This window comes from Vipera berus (genome assembly GCF_964194415.1).
Source record: "Vipera berus genome assembly, chromosome: 15".
Lineage (NCBI taxonomy): Eukaryota > Metazoa > Chordata > Lepidosauria > Squamata > Viperidae > Vipera > Vipera berus.
The window spans coordinates 1,871,014-1,893,161 of record NC_138218.1 but is presented as its reverse complement, the minus strand read 5'-3'; the positions used below and the strand labels follow the sequence as shown (position 1 = coordinate 1,893,161).

Here is a 22,148-nt window from a genome sequence, read left to right as displayed (position 1 = left end):
ACCAAAGGGGCAAAAACATCAGCAGCTGGGCTGGCCTGCTCCGAGTTGCTGCCCTGGCTGAAATGTTAGCAACAGGGCTGGGATTTCACAGCTGGCCTCATATCCCTTCAGGAAGACTTTTCACTTTTTTCGAGCTAAGATTAGACTGGAGTCTTCTTGTCTCAGAGCAAATCATATTATTTATTATTTTGCAACATTTCAAAGGGCACTGCAATTGGAAAGAGGCGGTATAGAAAAGACGCAGTATATTCAGTCATCTGCAATGCAAAGGGATCAAAGAAAGGCCACTGTACAAAAAACAAAACAAAACATACAGATTGTGCCCATATTGTTTACACGTTATATACAGAGAAAGTTCAAATATTCGTAGAATTCGGAGGAAAGTAAAAGCTGATCCACTTGTGAAATTTTTCTTGCTTCTGAACGTCCTTCTAGACATTAGTTGCTTATCTATGACATAAACACGGTACTTTTTTTAAGATATGAAACTTTCATTTATTAATTCAAATGACTTTGTTTGCATTTACAACATTCATTGCATAAACTTGGACATATAAAGTTTTCCACCTCTGGTTAATAACAGACATTTAGGGTACAAGTTATTGGTTGGATACATGTTCAAACAAATATTTGGGTACAACATCTTGTCAATGGTACATAACTTTTTTTTCTTTTTGTATTTTATAGCTACTAAAGACACAGTTCCATTAGCTACTTTGGGTCTCAGAACAGTTTGTCTAAAGGGGACATAAAGCACAGAAAGAGAGAGAGAGAGATGAGTTGCTAGCTGCAATGGTTAAACAATCTTTACACACAACCCTCATTTCATTTAAAAAAAAATCAAACTCTGCTAGTATGAATCAACTGTATGCTGTCAAACCACCCAGACATTCATTGACGCTCTCTGTGATGTAGGGAGGTGTCCATGCAACACACCAAGAAAACAAAGGCAAAAGAAAGAGGGGGAACAAGAAAACCATGTAACCCCTAATGAATGTCCAACAGTCATCGCCTTTCATTGTACTTTGTAACTACAGCTCTGCTATTGGAACATAAATGTGGGGGGGGGGGGACATCCACCCTGGCCCCACCCTGAAAAAGTGGCTGGAAAGTATTTTTCAAGTGCAGTTCCAGCTGCAAATGAGTAGCGTTTCTTCCATGTTGTCGGTAATAGTAGTTTGACATTTGAGAGGTAAGTTCTGGTCTTGCAGTTTTCACTAAGGTATAATCCTCTCTGAGTACAGTTTGGCAGCTGCTCCATTTGAAACTTCCCTTCTGATATTTTAAAATACATGTCCCTGACACCTTCGGCTCTCTGGTTGCTGTGTGTGGGTGTGTGAAGCCTTCAGTCCCATCTCTGCGCCACAAAAAGGACTATAACTCGTCAGACCTGATGACGTGGAAAAGGGTGACGTTGTAAAGGATCTGGTGGCCGTTGTTCCAGGCGTAGAGAGCTCTATCCTTGGGGTTGTAGTCCAGCATAGAAATGTGCGAGTACTTGTTTAGGAATGGGATGTCTATGTATTCATAAGTGGAGCTGTTGGTCTGGTAGGCATAGGTCACCTTGGTCCCTCCCGAGTAGCCATTGGTGACATACAAAGTGCCGCAGATGATGAATCCCTCACCAGCACTACGCTTGGGGTAACTGGTGTTCCAGGTCTGGAGGCTCTGCAAGGTGTTGGGGTCCAGCTTGCTGATGACAATGTTCCCTGCGTTTTGGTTGGTGGCGTAGACGGCCCAGAGCCCATTCTCGTCCACCATGAGGTCAATGTCTGAATGGCCACCCCAGGCGTAATGATAGACGTTATTGTAGCCTGCATAATCCAGGCTGCGGGTTTTAAGGATGGTCTCCGTTTTCAAGTCAAATCTGATGATGATGTGGCTTTGGTATTTGTTGAAATAAATTGAGCCATTGTAGACCACTTGGCCGGTGCCAGACCACGGGTGTGGAAGGCGGTGGGAGGTGAAGTTATCCGTGTTCATAAAGTCAGACATGGATTTGTATTCACGGACAAATCGGTTGTTGTGATAGCTGTCCATGTACCAGACCTGGGAAGAGCAGCAGAACACAGAGAAGCAAAGAGCATTAAAAATGGACCCGCCTAATGGTTCTCCTGTCAGAGGTCAGTAGCCCTCCAACTGTGGGACTACAATTCCCATCTGCTTCAGTCTCCATGTCCAACAGCAATGCTGGTTGTGAAGGTGAGATCTGTCATCCTACACACACAGATTGTCCCCATGAATAAATACAGGCCTCACATGTAGGATTTTGAAAGACCAACTGAGACACGTCACATTGTACGGCAGCTTTAACCATGTCAACAAGCTCTGTTTCTTTCAAAGTTACCCATATATTTCTGTGAAGAACACAGGTCAAGCTTTCCTGGTCCTTCAGACAGACACCCGTGGACACCACCCTTCTTCCCTCTTCGTGGAGATCCACCATGGGATGGACCTCTGGTGTTCTGCAAAATCCTCGGCTCTCTCTGTGGCTCCGCAAAGCACCCACCATCCTCCCGAATGAGCAGAGCCGGGCCGGTTTCCCAGTAATTCTTCTCCATGAGGCGATTCTGTTATGCATCAGCACTCACGGAGACAATTAAACCTTCCTCAGTGAGAGGAGAGGGCTTGGGTACAGAGCTTAACAGAGACTTGCCGAGTCCTGCTGGCTTCACTTGGTCTTTTGTCCCTTTCTCTCCCACCCCCTGAGATGTGCCAGGAAAAGATAAACCAGGACTAGCTGGTAACAGGCAGAAAAATAAGGTCCCACCCTGGAGACAAGCATTGTGGCTGCCAAGCCCATCGCCTGGACGGTGCCTCCAGCGAGGGACGACAAGGCAGGCCCTCCTGGCCCTGAACCCTCAGAAGGCTGGCCGCTGGCCTGTCCTGCAAGCCGAGGTGGGTCAGCGTGAGTGACCAAGAGAGCCGAGGATTCCCGGTGGGGTTTGGACAACGCATCTCCTCTTCTTGGGACAATATTCTTGTCACAGCCCGACTGTTCACAGCTTCAAAGGCAGGGATAAGGAAGCGGTCCTACCTTGTTTTCACCCTCGGGAGCCAAGGGGTCCGTCATCCAGGAGCCGAACCGTGAGCCAGAGGTCTTGACGGTGATGGGGTCGCTTATTGCAGTCAACTTCCCACACGCTGCAAGATAGTTGAACACAACAATAGTAAGCAAGTCCTGCAATTCCCTCCCCAGCCTAGCCTACCTTTCACCAAGGTCCGCATCGTTCTGTGTCAAAATGTGCTTTGTTGTTTTTTTTTGTCCTGGGAAAAAGCTTCTGTTTCTTTGTAAATCGTATTTACGAGGCTTTCACATTTCTTTGGATGGTAGTTTTGAGTTCGGAGTTCTATTCGCCAGCCAGAGAAAGTGGCTGAGATACCAGAAGAAGTGAATGGGGGGGGGGGTTTGGGGGGGGGGGGAAGGGGACGTTGTAGGGTGTGTTGCAGGGTCTGTTGGCAAGGAGCTCTGGGTGTGCACAGAGGGCCCATTGAAAGAGAAAATGGTTGCATCCTCATGCAGGGGAGAAACAAAACATAACAGCTGCTGCTCACCGTGGAACAGGGCCGAATCTATACAGAATAACAGAGCTAAAAGGGACCTTGGAGGTCTTCTAGTCCAACCCCCTGCTCAAGCAGGGGACCCTATACAATTTGAGGCAAGTGGCTGTCCAGTCTCATCGCTCTGTCCAGTGATGGAGCACCCACAACTTCTGAAGGCAACGTCTGTTCCACGGGTTGATTGTCCTCCCTGTTAGGAAGTTTCTCCTTAATTCTGGTTTGCTTCTCTCCTTGATTATTTTTTATTTATTTTATTTTAATTCCATTTATATCCCGCCCTTCTCCAAAGACTCAGGGCGGCTTACAAGCTTAGCAGTAGTTTAGTTACTGCTTAGATTAGTTTCCATCCGTTGCTTCTTGTCCTGCCCTCTGCTGCTTTGGAAAGTAAGTTGATCCCTCTCTTCCTTATGGCGGCCCCTCAAATATTGGAACCCATGTTGAAACGTGCAGGTAGTCCTAGATTTACGACAGTTCATTTAGGTCTCTGCCCATCTCTGGTTTTCTCGGCTGCCATTGCTTTCTGCTCAGAAAAAGCCCGTGGGGAGGAGTCCTTCTGGCTGCCTTGCCTGGGATTGAACAGTCACTTGGGAAGCGAGGAGGCTGCAGGTGGCTGGAGAGGAGCGAGGTGCAACAAAAGACCAGACCTGCCTTTGGTGCCTCCTTCGAAAGAGGTGCAAGACCTCCACGCTCCACAAAAGACATCCTTGCCCAAAGTGTATTCTTCACGAGAGATTATCATCGCCAAATGCTAGAGATGGAAAAGCCGTCTAGTCCAGGGGTAGGCAACCTTGGCTCTTTTATGACTCATGGACTTCAACTCCCAGAATTCCTGAGCCAGCCAGGAGTTGAAGTCCATGAGTCATAAAAGAGCCAAGGTTGCCTACCCCTGGTCTAGTCTGAGAGAAGACCGCCCAGCATCTCTCGTAAAAGGGAACTCTCCCATTTCTTGAGAGCAAGTTCTTCACTTCAAACATAGGCAGAACTCGTATAACTCAACGGAAGCTACCAGCTCTCAAGGAACTCCCTCTAATGATGGGAGAGCGTTCCGGCTGATGCACAGAGAGTGATGCTTTGACACACCTGTTTTGGGAGATCCAGGAACATCACCCCCATCCACAGTAAAGAGCAGAAAGCTGAATTTATTAGTGTATTTGGTTTTAGGATTTTGATAGCTGAATTCAGCTTTGCCGCAACTAAAGCTATATAATATAATGCCCAATACACAAGGATGTAGGCATCCGTCAGGCATCTAATTACAATTCGCTAAAAGCTACCGCATCAAGACGTTATATGATCTCTGCTTTCTCCATCCTCCTATCTTGTGTGTTTTAGGAACTTCTCCTTCAAGAAGCAGTAATTATATCTTCCTTGGACCTCAAATGAGTTGACAAAAGATCTACCATGGCTTGAGAAAAATTGGCTCCACCTATTATGGATTGCTGTTAGAATAACAGTCCAAGGAGGAATGTTATCAGTGGGAATAGGCAGGTGAGCGTTGGCACATAATAAGCTGCCAATCGTGGACCGCTTTAGGGACTCTTGCACACTTCTTTCTTTTAGCCTGTGAGATGTAAAATTCGTCGAGCCAGATCTTCTGTTTGAGCAAGGAGCTGGACGAGAAGACCTCCAGGTCCCTTCCAGCTCTGATAGCTATGATTCTATGACTCATTTCTGGGATATCCAGTCTTGAAAAGGCAGTGAATCGGCAGCCCTCTGGAGCCAACCCAGGGGTTAGGTTAAGAGATAATATTCCCTTCTCTGGTGTTAGCAAGATCAATAAAATTTGTGGAATCCTGGTCTGATTTTTTAACCTTATCTTTAACAAGCAAGCGATGTACTACTAAAACTCTTGTGCCTGTAACCTTTAAATAGATGAACAAAAAACAAAAAAGGGGGGGGGATAACTTTTTGAACCAAAGTTATCTCAAACAGGCTAACTTACAGAATGGATCCAAAATCTGAGAGCCATGACTTACGTGGAATAGAAATTTGGCAAATGTTACAAAACTCTTATGAACTGTAAATGGTTGTAATTTTAGCGTAAAGCATTTCACGACATAACGCGGAATGTCCTAAACTGCTTCCTGTGGTCGGCTCCCGCTGTTTGTCTGTGCTATTAAGTTCAACGTGGGCGCTTTCAAGGCAGATGCAACTCTGAAGAACATTAGGAGCTTTGTCATGGGTGAAGGCAAGGAGAAATTTGGTAAGGGAATCTCTCTGAAACAATGACCCAAGGAGTCGGGGGCTGGCGAGTGGACCACGGACATAAACTGCCTTTCGTAGAGGCTCCCCATCTTCAAGAGAACACCAGAGAGGGACTAGGTCACCTGCCATTCCTACCTACTTACCTGACATAAACCTTTGCAATGCTTAAGGCTTAGCTCTGATTGAGCTTTGGGGGCCTTCTACCACTACAGGTGCTGCTTCCTGCTTTAGCCCACAATCCCACTGATATCCGGCCATCCCTGACAATCCCATGTAGGAGCTCCACAGGAGATAATTTAGCTCTCTTGGTTTCCAGCAAGAAAGCCTTTGCTCCTCCCCTGATCCGTTTAACGGAACATTTCCTCGACAAGAGATCTGGCTAGTCCTGGCACAGACCCTGCCCCACAACCTGGACATGTTCCCGACTTTCCAAACGGATCCCTGGTTATTGGATCAGGGGCTTTCCGCGTGATGGACTCTCAAGTCACCAGGTGATCCTGGCTCTGGGGTAGTGGGGTCGTGGAACAGCAGAGACCCTGAGGGAGACGGGCAGTTTGGAAATATGAAATATAAATAAATACAGTAAACCAATCACTAAATAGGTCTCCCAGTCACCCAAAAAACTTGGGGATTTTCATCATCCAAGGAGTAGGGGTGGCTTCAGCAGAAAAAAAACACCACCTTGATGCACTTCAGAGGGCCTTCTTGAGGTTGGCAGTCAGGCCTTGGTCTTAAAGATTGGCGTTTATGCTTGTAGCCATCATATCAAGCTTATCTCTGCATTTTTTCCTGTCAGCTGTTTGATATCTCGCTTTTTCTTTTAATTGTTTAGTTGTTAGCTGAAGATTTACTGGAGTTTTAGAACAGCAGGCTATAAAACCAGGGGTAGTGGCAGTATTTAGACTCTGAGGCTGAGGGGATTTGGAGTCTTGGCTGGTGACAGCTGGACCCTTTCAAGCCAGCTAAAATAGGACAGAGGTGAGCTTGTACAGAGCCCAAGATCTCCTCGGCTGTTTCAAGAAATGTTCAGGAAAGGTTTTTCTACACCCGCTTTTGGTCAGCAGGTTCTCATCCCCCCCTCCCTTCCCCATGCACATTGAAGAGTCCTGCCACAATGGTCCTTCTGGAAAGCCCGTAGGTTGGCCTGGGGTGGCAGAATGGCCCTGAATCATCCATCCATCCATCCATCCATCCATCCATCCATCCATCCTCTCTGAGGTGGGCAAGCCTCCTGGCATGCCCAAGTGTCTCCCTTGACCTCAACCCGAGAGCCACAAGGGCACCTTCCTCTGGCCCTGGGTGGCACTTGCAGTGGGACCCTCTGCCCGGGGCTGAACTCTGCTGTGGCAGTTCGGGGGGCGGGGGAGGGAAAGGGAGGGGGCGGTTCCTGCATCTCTGGCCAGCCTGGGTGTCCGGTGGGAGCAGAACAGACCAGAGGGTGAGGACGCCCTGCCTCTCAGGGGCCGATGCATCTCCTACCTAATTTCTGCATGCATGCCCGTAGCCTCTCTTCAAGATTGGACACTCTGCTCTGAAGCTCTTCGTAGTCAAAGGCGCCAATCTCCTCCTGGAGTTCGTTTAGAACTGACGTCAGGTTCTGCACCTCTTCCTTAAACTGCAAAACCAATTTGGCATCGGCTTTGTATTCCTCCAAGACTGGGATCAAGGGCCTAAGCTCCTCCATTTTCGCTTTTATCGCCTGCAAGGTTAAAATAAGCTTGGGTTCAGTGCTCTGTGCGCAAGATTTTCCCCACCACCACCCTTCTCTCTCTCTCTCTCCCTGCGCTGGGCCGCCGCTGCGCCGTTCGGGGTGCACAAGGACCGCCATGATTAGTATTATTAATGCTTGTGTGGAGCGTGGAAACTCAAATGGGAGAAATATAAATATATATATATATATAGATATATATACGTATGCATATATTAAACAGTCTGCAAAACACCATCTTATTTGGGAAAAAAGGCCTTTATTTTTATTTTTTTCTGTTTTTAGAATGCAACATCTTAAGGTTACATGCTTCGGTCACATACACAAATTCTTTTTTTTTTCTTTTCCATAAAAGAATGATGAGGATGAGGGTGAGGATGAGGATAATAATAATAATAAGAATAATAAGCAACGCATTGACAAGGAAGTTCCAAAACTAGTGATGAAATGTAATTTCTACAAATTCCATGCAAAAGACAAGCTTTCAGCTGTGTGGTTCTGGTTAAGGGTGGAAATTGGAAAGAAAAATAAACAAGGATCGGAGAACTCAAAAAGAAGAAAGAAAGAAAGACCAACTCAAAGGGTGGCGGGGAATAGCTCCCTGCCCTCTCTCTGTGTGTGTTTTTCATGGTTACATGTGGGGGGGGTGGACACCTTCTTCAGCCAGTGCGACATTGTAAAAATTTCTTTTAAGTTAGCCCTGCAAGCAAGAAGACGAAACGCTCAAGTCCCAGAGGCTTACTCAGAAGTCAACACAGTTTGCATCCCAGCCGTGGCCCTGCTGGCACCCTCCCCCAGAGACCTCCTGTCCGTGGCTGGGGCACCACTAAGCACCAACTCACGGGTGGGGGGGGTCGTAGGAGCTTCTGGCCAGCTCCCCCCACTCTCCCAGCTGCCTCCCTCGACATCTGCCACCTTGCCCTTCGCCCAAGCCCTCCCCAGCTCCCCATTGCCAGGAGGCCCTCTGCCCTTGCTGACCGCATGGTGGTCCTGCAATGGAAAGGGGGGGGAAGCCCCCCTTCCCTAAGCAAGCTGGCACAGCTCCAGACCCCCGGGGGGGGGCAACATTCTGTGCTCAAGGCTGCCAGGGGGAGCTCCCCGGCTCTCTGCTTTGGGTCTTTTGTAGGCTGGGAGCCCTACTGGAAGGTTTGCCTGCAGGACCTGGTCTCATTTTTTTCCTTAAGAGGAAGGCATCCCCCCTCCCCCTTGAGTAACTATTAGGGTCCCCCCTGTGAGACACAAAGGATTCTGGGAGAGGTGGCAATGGGGGGGGGTTCCTCATGTTTGTCTATGGTAGCCAAGAATGAAAGGGTGCCCTGTGAGACATCTCTCGTTTGGGAAAAGGGAGAGAAAGCCGACACAAGTTTAATGGTGTTGGGCCTTATGAGCTTGGCATGACGTGTTCTGGGAAAACCTTTTGCTATTCCTTGGATTCTTCACTTCATTCGCAGTCTCTCTCTCTCTCTCTCCTTCCCTTCCCTTCCCTTCTCCAGCCCATTGAAGGCCTCTGAAAGGAAGCCGGCCTCCTCAGAAGCCAAGCCACGGTCACTGCCAAGGACTTCTCTGCGGAGGAGGAGGAGAACTCTTTTCCCTGGAGAGTCACAGGGCATGGAGCTGGAAAGGACCTCTTACCCATGATGGAGCTACTGCCATCAACCTGCCTAGAAACAATTTGTGAAGGGTTCTGGAAGGCGTTCTCCCCCAAGTCTACTTCATTTTGTTTGCAGTGCCAGCCAATAAATAAAGGGCCTCCTGCCTTTCCCATAAAGCCACTCACTCGGCTGAGAGTGTGCAGGACAAAAGGGTCCCTTTGGGCCCACGAAGCCCCCACCCCCCCTTTAGGGGATTTTTCTCTAGAGCTTTCCCACCAACCCATCTCTGCACTGGGGTCAAGGACAGGTTGGGGTTGAAGCCTGACAACAGTTCCAGGCAGGGTGGAGGGACTGAAAGGCACCAGAGCCTGGCCCGCCCTCTCTCAAGGATGCCTGAACTTGGGGCTCTGCTTTCATTGCATTCCATGGGTGGGTGGGTGGGTGGGTGGGTGGCTCCGAGTGCTGCCGGAAGACCATTTTGACGAGAGGCTCAGACTGTCCCAGCACCAGGCAGAAAAACTCATTTGAAAAGACACCAGGGGCAATGCATTCACACAGCACGTTCATTCGTAGCGGCAATGGCTCAGAAAAACCCTTGGTCAGTGGAAGTGGCCAGTTGGAAGCTTACAGCCATGGGGGGGGGGAGATATTCCCATTTGGCTTCCTACACTGAGCCGGGGGTGGGTTAGACCTCTCAAAAACTCCCTTCCAGCTTGAGGATTCCACGTGCAATATTAAACTCCCAGTTAGATTTCAAAACTTACAAGGGCGTCTTTCATTCATCACATCCATTTTACTCAGCACAAAATCTTATGGACCTTAGCAAGTTCCAGAGATAGTTGTGTGCTTCTGTGGGGATGGAGGGTCAAGATCTATTAAATGGGAACCAGTCCAGTGGAGAGATGAAAGCTTTTGAGCGAATTTTTTTTAAGATTAAAAAAAAATATAAGGTCATTGGGTAAATGACTATGGAGATTCTCAATCATCATAGTTGTCTCCAAGATGCTTTTTCCAAAAGGCAACTGGAGTTTCTTGGGTTTTTTTTCTTTTCCTATTCTTGGATGAGAAGTGAAACATTTTCAAACCAAGGAAGTCCAATTGCCCTTTGGAGAAAGTTCTTTTCAGACTGAGTTTCTGGTTCTTTTTTCCTGTGGTATCAACTGCTTCCCTGCTTTAATGGCAGCCAAAGGAGTGGATTTTAGTAGGAAAAGTAGATTTAAAATGCTGATAAAAAGAAAACGTTGCAGCCCAACAATTTGACACTCGGATTTTAAAAGTCTTTAAGTTCACCCCAAGTTTAGGGCTTCCAGGATGCCTTAAGCCAGGGGTAGGCAACCTTGGCTCTTTTATGACTCGTGGACTTCAACTCCCAGAATTCCTGAGCCAGCCACGCTGAGGGGAAAGGGAGAGGTTTCCAAGCTGAGCCATGCTGGCTCAGGAATTCTGGGAGCTGAAGTCCACGTGTCATAAAAGATCCAAGGTTGCCTGCCCCTGGCCTAGGCCGCTTTATGACTTGTGGACTTCAACTCCCAGAATTCCTGAGCCAGCCACGCTGAGGGGAAAGGGAGAGGTTTCCAAGCTGAGCCATGCTGGCTCAGGAATTCTGGGAGTTGAAGTCCACAAGTCATAAAGGGGCCATAGTTCCCCCATGCTGGCTGAGGAATTCTGGGAGTTGAAGTCCACGAGTCATAAAAGAGCCAAGGTTGCCTATCCCTGGCTTAATCAAAGGAAATGGAGGTTTCCTGGAAACTCTCAGGGATTGCAGCGGAAACCAAAGCTGCACAAAGTTCCTTTTCGTTCTGCCTCGGTGCTGAGCTTCAGCCACCATTGTTGTGAGCAAGGGCAGTCCTGCAATGGGAGGGGAACCCAACCTTTGGGAAAACGGTGTCTAAGAGGCCCTCAGCCTTCTCCTCTCTGGAAGAAATATCTGCCAACAAAGCACTTCTTTCGCTCCCCAGCCCAAGTGGTCCACTTACCTTAAACTGTCTGGCCAGGTGTTGCTTGTGACTTTCTTCCACTTGCTTGAACTTGGATTCCAGGCCTCTCATTTGATTTTCCATCTTCTCAACATACTGAAGATCCCGTTGAGTTCGCCTGTCCAAGACTTCTATTGACTGGGACATGTTCTGTACCTGTGGAGCAATCGGGTGCGAAGGAGGGGGGGGAAACCAAGAGAGACGCCGTCACTAAAGTAAGAAAGACATAAAGGGGAGACTGACAAAATCTCTTTGCCATGATCAAGAGAAGGAAGACCAGAAATAACAGACACAAGTTTTGTTGTTGTTAGCTGCGAAGTCGTGTCCAAAGCATTGGAACCCCATGGACAACGCTCCTCCAGGCCTTCCTGTCCTCTACCATCTTCTGGAGTCCATTTAAGCTCAAGACACAAGTCACAGCTACCGAGATTTCATTTCAATTTAAGGAAGAGTTGACTGAAAATAACAATTGTCCAATAGCGGAACTAGAGAGGTTGCTGATTCTCCAACTCTGGAAGTTTTTATGAAATTGGTAATAGCTTAACTGATTTTCCTGAACTGATTCTACAGTTCTATGGTAAGAGAACATGTACAATGAAGCAGGTACAAAATGGCTCGAATTTTCCATGACAAGATGGGGAAAAAGAGCAACCAGGTTTATAATAATAATAATAATAATAATAATAATAATAATAATAATAATAATAATAATAATAATAATAATAATAATAATAATAATAATAATAATAAGAAGAAGAAGAAGAAGAAGAAGAAGAAGAAGAAGAAGAAGTAGTAGAAGTAGTAGTTGTTGGAAGGGACCTTGGAGGTCATCTAGTCCAACCCCCTGCTCAGGCAGGAAACCCTATACCATTTCGGACAAATGGCTGTCCAGTCTCTTCTTAAAAACTTGTAGTTCAGTAAACTCAAAAGGCTGCAGTTCTGTCCTCCTTGGACAAAATTTGTAAGTCACGCGATACTTGCTGAGTAGAAATACAGTAAAGTCTTCACTTGGACAGAAGGACAAATGTGGATTAAATGACAAATGAGATTTTGTGTGTAACACTACTGGGTAAAGTCTCCCACTGCTTGAAGTGACACAACAGGTCAGCCAACTGAGCTGAAATTGAGGGTTTTACTCTTACTGTTAATGCAGCCAAAGAAAGCAAGGCGGTCAGATGGAGGTAAGGTTCTTGTGGTAACAGTTATTTTATTTTATTATTATAATATTTGTGTGTGTTTGTATAATCAAAGAATGCTACGATTTATAGGTGGGATTCTGGAATTTATTCATTCGCTATCGATCTGATTTATAAGCTATCTAATCCAGAAGTATCTTAGGCTGGCGTTTTATAAAACGTAAAAACATATTACGTAAACTACACTGAAAATAAACCAGCAACGAACAAGAAAAAAAAAACACACCAAGATTCCACTCCAGGGGAATTTAAGTAGAATTGAACAAGACTCTGCTTTCAGCTTCTACCTTGTCCTGGACACAGGTCTGCTGGAAAAGCCAGAGTTTAAAAGCTTTCTAGAAAGACCACAAGGTGAGCGTGAGCTGTATGGACGAGAGAGGAGGAATCTGCTACTCAAAAGAGTAGCAACACACCTCTCAGATCACATGAGGTGGCACAGTTTGATTGATGGCCCTGAAATACGCCAACGCGCTAGAGCTTAGAGAAGCTAGGATCAACTGCGTAAGCCTAAACCGTCTCTCAGGTTGCTGACTACTGTTGGCATGTGTAGGTTTTGCTGCCAACATGCCAGTCCACCCACCACCCACCCCTCTATCAACTGCTTCATTTGCAGCAATTGGCAAGAAGAAGGCAGGCTGCTGTCGGCCAAGATCTTCCCGAGATTGCTGCAGGATCCTGGTCAAAGGAGGAGGTGTGCTGGTGCGTGAGCCACGTGTGGAAGAGTCAGGAAAGACAAAAAAAACCTGGAAAGGGGGTAACTGCCCTGAGCACCCCCCTTCCTGCTTGCCCAATTTCCGGCCAGCCATAAGCAGCAGCAGCAGTTGTGAAAGGATGGCTGGTTTGTGCTCAGAAGATCAAAGAGGTCCATTGGCACCTATCCAGGATTTCCCCAGCCAGCGAGGCAGGAGAGGGTTCCTTGAAGCGAAACAGGCACCCAGGAGTAGTTTTAGCCACCTTGACTTGGATGACCAAGTTTGCAAATGGCCCTAAGTTAACAGGGATAGGATCCACTTTAGAGCAGGGCTTTTCAATCAGTGGTATGTGTAGCACCTGTGGTACATTGGCACCTGGCAGGTGGTAGGTGACCATCCTAGAAAAGGGGTAGCGGGGGAGGGGAATGAGCTGAACCGGTGGCAGCACCGCACAAGCCTGAGCGAGAGATGGCTGGAGCTGCAGGGCTGTCGGGGCTCAGCGGAAGCACCAGGATCAGTGCCAGGATCCAGCTGGAGCTCCGCACTGATCCTGGTGCTTCCGCTGAGCCCAGAATAAGCGTCGATCAGCTGGAATGTTGCAGCATCTCCAGGGTCTTGTGATTTACGTTCAGATGCTTGGCAGCTGATTCATATTTACGACGGTCACAGTGTCCCAGGGTCATGTGAAGTGACCCAAACCTGCTGCAACCACCCAGCAGAGCGGGGGGGGGGGAGATAAAAACCAAACACCACCCCACCCCACCCCCGCTGCCAATCCTCAACAGAAATGCTCACAACAATGAAAACCTCGGACAGGAGGAAGAGCACCGCCGGGCAGGCAGGCGTCTTGCTCGGCTGTGGCTTGTGGGGCACTTTTTTCAGTGCCATTGTAACTTCGAACAGTCACGAACTGTCATAAGTCAAGGACTACCTGTACTTCATCACTTTTTTCCTTTTTTTGCGTCATCAAGTTTTTTGACCCCTTGCTAGGCGACTGGTGGTACTCAGATGTTGCCATATCCTAAAAGTGGTACAATGGGTGAAAAGGTTGAAAAGCCCTGCTTTAGAGGACAGTAGGAAAGTTTGAAATGAGATGGGAGGCGGAAGGAAGGAAGGAAGGAAGGAAGGGAGGGAGGGAGGGAGGGAGGGAGGGAGGAAGGAAGGAAGGAAGGAAGGAAGGAAGGAAGGAAGGAAGGAAGGAAGGAAGGAAGGAAGGAAGGAAGGAAGGAAGGAAGGAAAGTTCAAAATGGTCTTGACAAGCTGGAACAGGCAGACACCAACAAGAATTTGCCCTAGCACAAGCTTAGGATGGGAAGGAGCCACACTAAGCAGCAGCCTTGGATCACTAGCAAAACATAAGCCAGCCTCCCTCTGTATGAAACCCCTTGGGGGAGGGAGGTCACCCTTTGGGGTGCAGAATCTTCTTTATGCTCACGATACCCAGCTTTATATCCCACCCCACCCCCGGTTCCCCAGGAGAAGCAGTCCCCGTCTTAAGCCATGTCTGGATACTAGCTAGCTTGGATGGGGCCGAACAGACTTTGGCTCGATCTTCATAGGACTGGGTGGCTGCTTGGCGCCCCAGGTTGGGGAGGCCACCATCTTTGGTCTTGGATGAAGTACTGGAGCACAACTTGGGGGTCCTTTTCGACCTGCAGCTTCTGTTTGAAGAGGGGGGCAACTGCAACCAGGAGGGTCTTTGCACAGGGTTCATCTTGGGGTGCCAGTTGCACCCCTTCCTGAGGTGGAAAGCGTTGTAGACAGCCACTCATGACCTGGTCCCCTCACCTTTGCATTACTGCAATGTGCTCTACACGGGACCGCCCTTGAAGACCATCCAGAAGCTACAGCTGGTTCAAGTCCATCTGTTTAACGCTCTTAACTATTTTTATGTTTTCTCTAATTATGAATCTTGCAACTGGCTTTGGGTAGCCGATACATTTAAATAGATAAATAAAAAATGACAATGGGATGTTAAAAAAAAAGCAAATGCAGCCCTCAGCTGAAGCACAGTATCAAAATCAAGTAAAAGATCTATGTTCGGTATTGGTCAGATCACACCTAGAATATTGTGTCCAGTGAAAAGCAACGATGGGGAGGAGGGGGCTGGAAGAAAAAGTTTAAGAGGAACGATTGGATGGCTTGGGTACATTCGGTCTGGAGAGAAGAAGACTGCAGTGAGACAAGTGTCCAGGGATGGTCGTGTAGAAGATGCGGCAGGATTGTTCAGAAGCATGTTGGAATGCCTTGGGTTGGATACAAGGAGTCCATCCTAAGGATGAAAGCTGTTCTACAACGCTCCCAGGGAGATGATGGAGCCTCCATCACTGGAGGGATTAAGCAGAGGCTGGGTGGCCACCTGTCAGGGGTGTCCTAATGGGGGGGGGTCCCGCGCGGGGCAAGGACTAGACTAGATGAACTGCAAAGTCCTCCCAAGCCTTAAGTACTGTGACTCAAAAACTGGAGCTGTGTCATTATGCAAACTACCAAGCTCATTCAAGGATGTAATTAGTGTAAAGATGCGTGTGAAGATGCGAATTCTGGAGCCAGGAGAAGCAGCTGGGGACAGCCGCAGAAAGGTCATCTGCCTGAACCTCTTCCCAGTGGCAAGATGGATAATATTTCTCTTTCAACTATACTAATTATTGATAAATCTGCATCTGGGTCTGCGCATCAGAACATGCAGATCTCTGCAGATCTGCGCCTATGGTTGGCTGCCCTTTGTGATGTATCACAAACTTCAGAAAGAGCACTAAAGCGTTGCTAAACGCTGCCCTCTTTTCCCTGTTGCTGAATGTACAGCGGCAAACAATCTCCAAAGGCAAACCTTGATTTGCAGAAGATTTTCCAAGGCAGAGTTTGTTTGTCTCAAGCACAACTTGCCATGCAGGTAGTCCTCACTTAATGACCGGCAACACCATCATTAAGCAAAGCAGCTGTGAAGCAAAAATCACGTGACTGCCTTGCTTAGCCACAGTAGTTCTGATTGTGGCTGTTAAGCGAATCACCACAATCATTAAATGAGACATCACGCAACCATGATCTAAGCACATTTGATTTGTGCTTAGATTGTAAGCCGCCCTGAGTCTTCGGAGAAGGGCGGGATATAAATGGGATTAAAATAAAAATAAATAATAAAAGAGCACGTAGACTTATACGCCGCTTCACGGTGCTTTACAGCCCTCTCTAAGCAGTTTACAGAGTCAGCCTCTGGCCCCCAACAATCCAGGTCCTCGTTTTACTGACCGTGGAAGGATGGAAGGCTGAGTCAACCGGGAGCTGGTGGCTTGTTGGGCCAGCTTCCCTATTCGCCTGCTGGAAGCTGGGTGGGAAGGTTGCAAATGGGCGGCTGTAAGTGCATAACGGTCGCCAAGCGCCCAATTTGCGATCACGTGACTACAGGGGCACCGCAAGAATTGTAAAGAGTGAGGACTGGTCCCAACTCCCTTTTTTTAGCACGGTCATAACTCTGAACAGTCGCTACATGAACAGTCATTAAACAAGGACTACCTGTATTGGAATTTGGCACCTATCACGTCTTTCAACCATCTTCATTTTTTTAAAAAATTTCCTCTTCTTTGATGGGAATCCTTTCATGGATGTCTCAGAATCACAGAGCACTGAAATTTGAGAGACAAAAGTGCTGCCTAAACAAGCCTGTTTGTGGGACTGGCTCAAAGGTTCCACAGTCCCAGGTTTGCCCGGAGAATCTCGGCAGGAGCTGAAAATGAAGCCTCAATTCCTGGTTGCTGGAAGGGAGCGGCTCAGCGCGCAACACAAAACTCTGCGCTTTCTTAATCCAGCGAGGTTTGGCCTGCCCACGGCCATGGGTGAAAACGCTCCTGCCCAGGAAATGGTGGCTGATGCCTTGAAAAACTACCACCCCTCCCTTCCTCCCTTCCTCCTTCCTTCCTTCTTTCTTCCTTTCCTTCCCCCCTCCTTCCTTCTTCCTTCTTCCCTTTCTTTCTTCCTCCCTCCTTCCTTTCCTTCCTCCCTCTCCCTTTCCTCCTTCCTTCTCCTTTGCTTCCTCCCTCCTTCTCTTCTTCCTTCCCTTCCTTCCTTCCTTCCTTCCCTCCCTCTTTCCTTCCTTTTCCTTCCTTTCCTTCCTCCCTCTCCCTTTCCTCCTTCCTTTTCCTCTCTCCCTTCCTTCCTTCTCCTTTGCTTCCTCCCTCCTTCCTTCCCTTCCTTCCTTCCCTCCCTCTTTCCTTTCCTTCCTTTCCTCCCTCCCTCCCTCCCTCCCTCCCTCCCTCTTTCCTTCCTCCCTCTCCCTTTCCTCCTTCCTTCTCCTTTGCTTCCTCCCTCCTTCTCTTCTTCCTTCCCTTCCTTCCTTCCTTCCTTCTCTCCCTTTCCTTCCTTTTCCTTCCTTTCCTTCCTCTCTCTCCCTTTCCTCCTTCCTTTTCCTCTCTCCCTTTCTTCCTTCTCCTTTGCTTCCTCCCTCCTTCCTTCCCTTCCTTCCTTCCCTCCCTCTTTCCTTTCCTTCCTTTCCTCCCTCCCTCCCTCCCTCCCTCTTTCCTTCCTTCCCTCCTTCCCTCCCTCCCTCCCTCCCTCTTTCCTTCCTTCCCTCCTTCCCTCTTTCCTTTCTTTCCTTCCCTTCCTTTCTCCCTCCCTCTTTCCTTTCCTTCCTTTCCTCCCTCCCTCCCTTTCCTTTCTTTCCTTCCTTCCCTCCCTCCCTCTTTCCTCCCTCCCTCCCTCCCTCCCTTTCCTTCCTTCCCTCCTTCCCTCCCTCCCTTCCCTCCCTCCCTCCCTCCCTTTCCTTTCTTTCCTTCCTTCCCTTCCTCCCTCCTTCCCTCCCTCCCTCTCTTTCCTTCCTTCCCTCCTTCCCTCCCTCCCTCTTTCCTTTCCTTTCCTCCCTCCCTCCCTCCCTCCCTCCCTCTTTCCTTCCTTCCTTCCCTTCCTTCCTTCCTTTTCCTTTCTTTCCTCCCTCCCTCCCTCTTTCCTTCCTTTTCCTTCCTTCCCTCCCTCCCTCTTTCCTTCCTTCCCTCCTTCCCTCTTTCCTTCCTTCCTTTTCCTTCCTTTCTCCCTCCCTCTCTTTCCTTTCCTTCCTTTCTTTTCTCCCTCCCTCCCTCCTTCCTTTCCTCCCTCCCTCCCTCCCTCTCCCGCCCTGAAAAGCATTTGTGCCTTACGAAGGCCGTGAAATGCCTTCTAATCGTGCCCTGGCAATCTGAGGCCATTTCCACACGAGTGATTGATGGTCTCTCCAGCCCTCCTGGAGAGAGAAGGAAGTCGGCCTTCACTCCTCATCTACGGCTCTGGTGCAGGAAGCCAAAAGACACCCTCGCTCACTAGTGCGGAAACAGCCAGAACGAGTGAATATTCAGGTGGTCCTCGCTTAAGGACCCTAATTGGACAGGAATTTCTGTCAGTAAGCGATGGGACATTAGCTGTAACATCACACGACCACGCCACGTAGCCATGGCAATTCCAGTACAGGCCCTCCTCGACTTACGTACCACTGCTGACCCCAAACTTTCTGTTGTTAATTGAGACATTTGTTACGTGAGTTTGTCCCACTTTACACCCGTTCTTGCCACGGCTGTTAAGTGAATCACTGCAGTTGCTAAGTCGGTAACCCGGTTATTAGGTGAAGCTTCTTGGATGAGAAGCCAAACATTTTTGAGGGGGAAAACCCCCCCAAGAAAGTCCCACTGCCTTTTGAAAAAGCCCCTTTGTTGGTTAGTCTTTGCCTTTATCCACCAATTTTTAACAGGGTTAACTGTTGGCTCCTTAAAGAAAATTTATAACTTTTTTAAATTTTTAACTCGGAGTGTTAACTCTTAACTTTTTAAATGTTTATATACTGTTTTATATTTTGATGTTCATCTATCGTACTCTGCCCAGACCTCCTCTTTAAGAGAGGGGTAGTTTAGAAACGTGAAAAATAAATACATAACTAAAATAAGCAAGCAAGTGGATTCCATTTCTCGGCACACAGGTGGTAAAAACGAGCCTCGTGCGATCTCCAGCAAAAGAAGCCAAGAAGAGGCATGGGGTTGTCTTACAGAACAGCCGAATCGGGGAAGAGACCGTGATGAAGCAGCTCTTGGTTCTGGTGCTCCTGGACCCCTCCTGAGTTATGGCACTTTCCCACCCACCCGACTGACCCCCCCAAAGGGGCAGCGATGCATTTTCTCTCCGCCTCCTGAATTTTCTGGGACAAAGGCAAAGACTTGCCTCAAACGACTCCTTGCCTGCCTAGTTCCGCCCTGCTTGGGTATGGCCTCCATCAGAACGGCAGAGGTGAGGACGAGGGCAGGTGGGACTCCAAAGCCCATCAGCAGATGGGACTCCAAGCCCCATCAGTCCATCTGGTATGGCAGGGACCAAAACGAGTTTGAATTTCATTCACACTAAACAGGATTCTCTTCTTTTACACTGCAGTTTATGACAACTTTAGCTTATCCATCTTTTAAAAAGCTTAACTTTTGGAAGGGAACAGTCTTCAGTCCTGTCCAAGCCCAAGCAATCTTCTCACCCCTAATATTGCCAATAACAACAACAGAGTCGGAAGGGACCTCGGAGGTCTTCTAGTCCAACCCCCCACTCAAGCAGGAGGCCCTATGCCATTCCAGGCAAATGGCAGTCCAGTTTCTTCTCCAAAACCTCCAGTGATGGGACACCCACAACTTCTGGAGGCAGGTTGCTCCACTGATTAATTGCGCTCACTGTCAGGAAGTTTCTCCTTATCTCTTGGTTGGATAAATTTCCATCCCTTGCTTCTTGTCCTGCCCTCAGGTCTTCTCCATGAGTGCCCCTCAAATATTGGGAGACTATCATGTCAGCTCTAGTCCTTCTCTTTATTATACCCTACAACTGTTCATCATATGTTTTAGCCTCCGGACTCTAACCATCTTCGTTGCTCTTCTCTGCTCTCTTTCTAGGGTCTTAACATCTTATTTTTGTATTGTGGTGACCAAAAGTGAACACGGCATCTCAAGCAGCATAGAGCAATTCTAATACTTCATATGATCTTTATACTATTCCTCTGGGGGCGGATATGCAGTCTAGGCACCAACTGCTCTAGATCTGGGCATTTGGTTTTTCTTGCCTAAATGTAAAACCTTTCTTCGGTCACCACTGAGCTGCATTTCGTTGGATACTGTCCAAGTCAAGATCCATCTACATCTTGAGTCTATCTTCAAAAGTATTGGCTATTCTCCCCCAGCTTGGTGTTGTCTACAAATTTGATGAGTTTGCCTTCTTTCCCCTGATCTAAACTGTTTATCAAGATGTTGAGGAGTACTGGTCCTAAAACAGAATCTGGGGCTACCCCATTCTTCCCTCCATAGAGACGCAGTTCCATTGAGGACAACCCACTGAGTGCAGTTGGTCAGCTAGTTAAGAATCCTTCTGGTGGTGATGTTGTCTATCCCACATTTTGCCATCTTACCAAGAAGTAGGCTGTGGTCTACTCTGTCAAGTGCCTTATAGAAGTCTAAGTATACTATGTCCACAGCATTTCACTGGTCCATTAATTTAGTCACTGTGTCAAAGAACGCAACAAGGAAGAGCTGCCCTGATTTGATAATTAGTCCCTGGGACTTCAGTAACTTTTTGAACAAAGAAGAAGGCAATTTATAACTCTGATGCATCAGTGCAGATCCTTCTTGCACTTTGTTCAGGAAGGTTTGGAAAGGCTGAGAAAGGCCTGGTTTAGCCACAGCTACAGATCACATCAAGAAAGCAGAGCTGTGATATGCATTCCACTTACAGAATATTGGCAACAGAAGAAGGACGCTATCATATCCAGCACAAAAAATGGCACCCCTTTAAACCAAGATTTCTCAACTTTGGCCGCTTGAAGATGTGTGGAATGCTTGCTGGGGAGTTCTGAGAGATCCACCCATCTTCAAGTGTCCAAGATTGAGTAGAACCACTTTGAATGGTCCAGGGTCCAGCAACCAAGATTTGAAGCTTTGCTTCCGGAAAACATCTAAGGTGTTAAATTGCTTTATGCGTTGTGATTGGGGGTAGGGAGAAGTCTATCAGCATATTCATCAAAACCTGGCAAATTATATCCCAAATGCCAAGGATAATGATATGTTCAGTTGCCAGAATCTAATTAATTTGGGGAATGGAGGTGGAGAGATGATATTTCATAAAAATCTGTGCAATGGAAGCAATTAAACACTGAATTCCTTGATCTCGAATATTATCCTTCTGATCTCTGTGGACCGGAGGCTATTAAAAACAGATCACATGGATATAAAAAAAATATACTCAGGAATCCACAAATCATCCTTTTCTGTTACGGTTTGGTGATATCAAACCCAACCTTTTCAAGTCAGTTGAGAAAACAAAGAGCACAGCCTTGCATTTTAATCTTGCTGCTCACGTGTCTTTTTTTGGAAGCTTGTGCTTTGAACAAGTTCAAGCATTAAATTAATGAAGAGCAAAGTGGTTTGGGCCAATTGAAGGTTTAATACTTTCCTCTCCTAGAAGATTTATTTAGGGCACTAGACTGGCTTTGATCTTTTCAGTTTTAATTAGCCAATGTAGATTCAAGTCTCTTGAACATCAAGTATATTTTCTGTGGTTCTCATCATGATAACAAGGGACACAGATTAACTGAAACCAACCAATATACCCCCTTTGTGGCCCCTCGTGTATAAAGAAAAAAGGTAAATCTTTACCTTTACTATTCCCTGACTATTCAGGAATTTTAAAGTTAGCGCACTTCATCACTGGGTTCCCAACTGCAAATTTGGAAACAACAATAGCTCTTTGTGTGTGACACACAATGGCATGGGGTAGCTGGCAGCTCCGAGCCCAAACAAGAGGCACTGATTTTTCTCTAAAAGGGTCAAATTCCAAATGTGGAAGGAAAAAACTCAAAGTATTATTTTCCTAAGACGTTGTAACTGAAATTTAAGTGGCGAAAGGAGTGGACTTTGAGTAACGCTCTGTTATAAAGGAGAGGATGCCCATAAAATGTGCACTCTTCAGCCCCAGCCCCCACCCCCACTCCCCACAAGCGCTCTGTCTCAAATTCCGCAGCCTAGCAAATAAATCCAGTAGTAAATTTAGCAGCAATGAAAAATTTGATTTAAAACGTTTGACACCTTAAATTTACTCTACCAGTAAATCAGCTGAAGTCATCATTGATCATCAGAATCCTGAAATACATTAAAACTTCTAGCACTTTATTCCACGCCCTCAACTCTGGGCGTGAGTTCAAATGCTGTTATGACAGTTTAAACGCAACCCCCCCGCCGCCCCCC

The 22,148-nt window shown here is 47.3% G+C and overlaps 1 protein-coding gene across 2 annotated transcripts in view; it reads right to left on the bottom strand.

Moving 5' to 3' along the window:
* Positions 1-409: 409 nt before the first annotated feature.
* Positions 410-22,148, bottom strand: part of OLFM1 (olfactomedin 1) — a gene marked incomplete at its 5' end in the record, with an annotated part of 50,268 nt that continues 28,529 nt past the window's right edge. For both annotated transcript variants that reach the window (XM_081339977.1, XM_081339976.1), the window contains 4 exons: positions 410-2,049; positions 3,038-3,144; positions 7,246-7,465; positions 11,043-11,198. In XM_081339977.1, coding sequence (XP_081196103.1) covers positions 1,375-2,049; positions 3,038-3,144; positions 7,246-7,465; positions 11,043-11,198 — 1,158 coding nt within the window. In that variant the 3' untranslated portion in view covers positions 410-1,374. The remainder of the gene's footprint in view (positions 2,050-3,037; positions 3,145-7,245; positions 7,466-11,042; positions 11,199-22,148) is intronic.